The 3,341-nt window shown below is 57.0% G+C and overlaps 1 protein-coding gene across 1 annotated transcript in view; it reads left to right on the top strand.

Moving 5' to 3' along the window:
- Positions 1-3,336, top strand: part of LOC112549087 (zinc finger protein 184-like) — a gene marked incomplete at its 3' end in the record, with an annotated part of 7,708 nt that extends 4,372 nt beyond the window's left edge. Inside the window, exons 5-6 of the mRNA XM_025195899.1 lie at positions 1,472-1,588; positions 2,845-3,336. Coding sequence (XP_025051684.1) covers positions 1,472-1,588; positions 2,845-3,336 — 609 coding nt within the window. The remainder of the gene's footprint in view (positions 1-1,471; positions 1,589-2,844) is intronic.
- Positions 3,337-3,341: the final 5 nt, after the last annotated feature.

Below are 3,341 nucleotides of genomic sequence, written 5' to 3'. Positions count from 1 at the left end.
AACAGGCCACTAGATCCCCCTCAGCCTTCTCTTGTGGAGGCTGAACAGGTTCAGGTCCCGTAGCCTCTCCTCGTAGGGCCTGCCCTGCTGCCCCCAATCATGTGGGTAGCCTCCTCTGGACCCTCTCCATGCTGTCCACATCCCTCCTGAAGTGCGGTGCCCAGAACTGGACGCAGTACTCCAGCTGCGACCTGACCAGTGCCGCACAAAGGGGGAGGATCACCTCCTTGGACCTGCTCGAGATGCATCGACAAGGTGCAGTTAGCCTTCCTGACCGCATCCCCACACTGTCGGCCCATGTTCATCTTGGTATCAGTAATGACTCCAAGATCCTTTTCTGCCTCTGCGCTGACGAGAAGGGAGTTCCCCAGCCTGTAGGTCTGCTGCTGGTTCTTCCTCCCCAGGTGCAGCACCTTGCACTTGTCAGTGTTGAACCCCATCCTGTTCTCATCCGCCCACCCCTGGAACCTGTCCAGGTCCAATTGCAGCCTGTCCCTCCCTTCTAGCATGCCCACTTCCCCCCACATCTTAATGTCGCCTGCAAATTTGAACAAGGTGCTTTTTACCCCCTCGTCCAAATTGCCGATGAAGATGTTGAACAGCACGGGCCCGAGGACCGAGCCCTGGGGGACCCCACTGCCCACATCCCTCCAGGTCGAATAAGCGGCAGGAGCAGCAATGGGAACTGCCGGATGAGCCGGCAAATGAGCAGTGCACGGCGCTGGAAGCAGCCTTCCCCTCCCCTGGACCCCCCCCCGGGGCCCCCCCGGACAAACTGCGGCTCTGTCCCCTGCTCACCGCACTCCGACTGGGCAGCGCTTGCCCCAGGCCCAGCATCACTCCTTCCATCACTGCCTTCATCACTGCCTTCATCTGCCACCTGCCATGCCCCTTCCACCCACCCCTCCCCTTCTAGCAAACCAGACGGACCAGCTGCCCGCTTTCCATGCTGCCAGCTGTCCTCACTGCATGTGCACTGCGGCTGCGCCCAGCACTGACCCTTTATCAGCCAAATTATTGGCCGCTTGAAGACAATTTTTCCTATATAGATCATTTTGTTTATATCGGTGCCAATCTGATACGGGACCATGTATCGGTGCACCTGTACTGCTTTCCTTTACCTGCCCGGAGTGCTCTGTCATGACACCGCTTTGCATCCTTGGCCTGAACTTTTTGCTTGAGGGTCCTGTACAGAAGAAGTCTCCCCATCCCTGGAGACTTGGTTTCATAGCCTTTTATACCTCCGATTGGTTGGTGCTTTGTTGCCTACAACCATCCCTCCACTACCCGGGCGACACGGACCATCATGTAGTGAAGGCTTCTCCCTGCAGTGCCTTCCCTTTCACCCAAAATATCCACCCTCCTTTTTCCTCCAAGGCCCCAGGGGAATCCACGAGTTGATTGCATTGCGATTGGTTATTCTGCATGCAGTGCCAAATCACAAACCCTCTTTAACTCGTGCCCCAAACAGGATATCGAGGTCCCACCCCTGATTTAATCTGCCGTCTCCAGCAAGGCCAGGGGGAGCTCTGGGGCTGTGCTGGGCAGGAGCCAGGGGAAAGCTCACAGCGGGAGGACCTGGCTGCAGGTGAGTTGTGACTATCCAGTCCCACAGCTCCCCTTCCCAGAAATGCTCCTTGCCCCGAGTGACGGGGGTTGGAAACTGCAGAGCTGCCTGGTGCTGCCCTTGCAGGGGCTGACCCCACGTAGCTCATGCTGCGACGTGTGCAGGAAGGTGTTCCCACTCCCCAGAAGTGAAAGCTATGGAGACAAGTAGCTGTGTGTTTATTGTCTTGTTCTTCAGGCACAGATCTGGTTTCCTTGGGGTACCAGGACCTTCCATTCCCATCCTCAGTCCGCAATGTAAGACTTGATTGCCGAGCCCAAGTTAGCCATACTTATACATCACCCTCTCCCAGGCAATGATGGGTTTTGCAATCCCTTATGGACATCTGCATGGTTGACAGAAGCACTTTGCAGCCTGTATTGCTGGAGAGGAGGGAGCCTGGGGCTGTCCCTGGTTTCTCCTGGTCAGGTTAACTGGGAATGCCAAAAGTGTTGAATCCTGGTCTTGGGCTACATGAAATGGCTCCACAGGGTGTGTGGGATTCCCGAGCTTTCACATTGTGGGGGAAGTGAATCCCCCGTGGTTTGCACCAGGTTCTTCCCCTTCCTCTTTCATCTTGGGGGTCATGAGCGTCACAGGCCATGAGACTCGGCACAGTGCCCATGTGCAGGTGATGCCAAGGCCTTTGCCCTGCTGCAGACTTCAGTGACTTGGAGGTCATCTGGGACTTGTCAGCAGAGGACACCTCCATGGTTCATCCCTGTCCTAAGCCCATTCCTTGGAAGCACAGCCCTGCTGCTTTTCCAAGAGACAGCCCCTGCTCTAAGTCCTCCCTTTACAAAATATTTCTTGGAGGGATGAGGGAGGAAAACTATGGGCTTCTTCCACCAAGCAGAAGCAGCCCTTGTGTGAAGGACAGAAGCAGCGGGGCCGGTGCAAGGCCGGGCTCCCCACGCCTGCTGACAAAGCCCAGAAAGTCATCGTGAGGCTGTTCATCCTTGTAGCCAGACGCTGCTCTCAGCACTGCCAGAGATCGAGGCGAGCACTGGAGAGCAGTCTCACCAGTGCCCTTTGGTTTCTGGAGCATGTCGGCCCCGTCAGGTGGAGGGCTCGGCATCATCTCCCTCTGGACCCACCAGTGCTGTGGGACAGAGCAGCCCTTAGAGAACCACTTTCTTCTTTTAAGCAGATGCCTCTGGTCTACTCCTCAGCCCGTTAGAGGATGAAGCCATTCCAGCAAAGCAGGGACTAACGTGGAGTTTTTCTTCCCCTTGCAGGAGGTGCCTGGCTGCCTTCCCGAGGTGAGCAGCAGCCTCCTGAGGAAGGCTATGCGTGCAGCTCAGGCCTGGTCAAGCACCAACCTGTGCAGAGGGAGAAGCATCAGTACCGCTGTGTCCCATGTGGTAAGACCTGCACCGATTTCTCCTCCCTGGCTCAGCACCGACGCATCCATTTGGAGAGAGAGACGCACCGCTGCACCAAGTGCAGGAAAAGCTTTGCCAGCCAACATGACCTGTCCCAGCACCAGTGTGTGCAGAGCGGGCAGCTGCAACACCAGTGCACCGAGTGTGGAAAGAGCTTCAAGCAGCCCTCCGACCTGGCCAGGCACAGTCACATGCACGCAGGGGAGAAGCATCAGTGCTGTGTGTGTGGGAAAGGATTTACCCAGCATGGGTCCCTGGCCCGGCACCAGCGCATCCACACCGGGGAGAAGCCACATGAGTGCTCCGAGTGTGGGAAGAGGTTCTCCCACTCTGGGTCCCTGACTCACCAC

The sequence above is a fragment of the Alligator sinensis genome, unplaced genomic scaffold (assembly GCF_000455745.1).
Source record: "Alligator sinensis unplaced genomic scaffold, ASM45574v1 scaffold3476_1, whole genome shotgun sequence".
Taxonomy (NCBI): Eukaryota; Metazoa; Chordata; order Crocodylia; family Alligatoridae; genus Alligator; species Alligator sinensis.
Note: the sequence above shows the minus strand (reverse complement) of the source record. Positions and strands in the feature narration are given on the sequence as shown.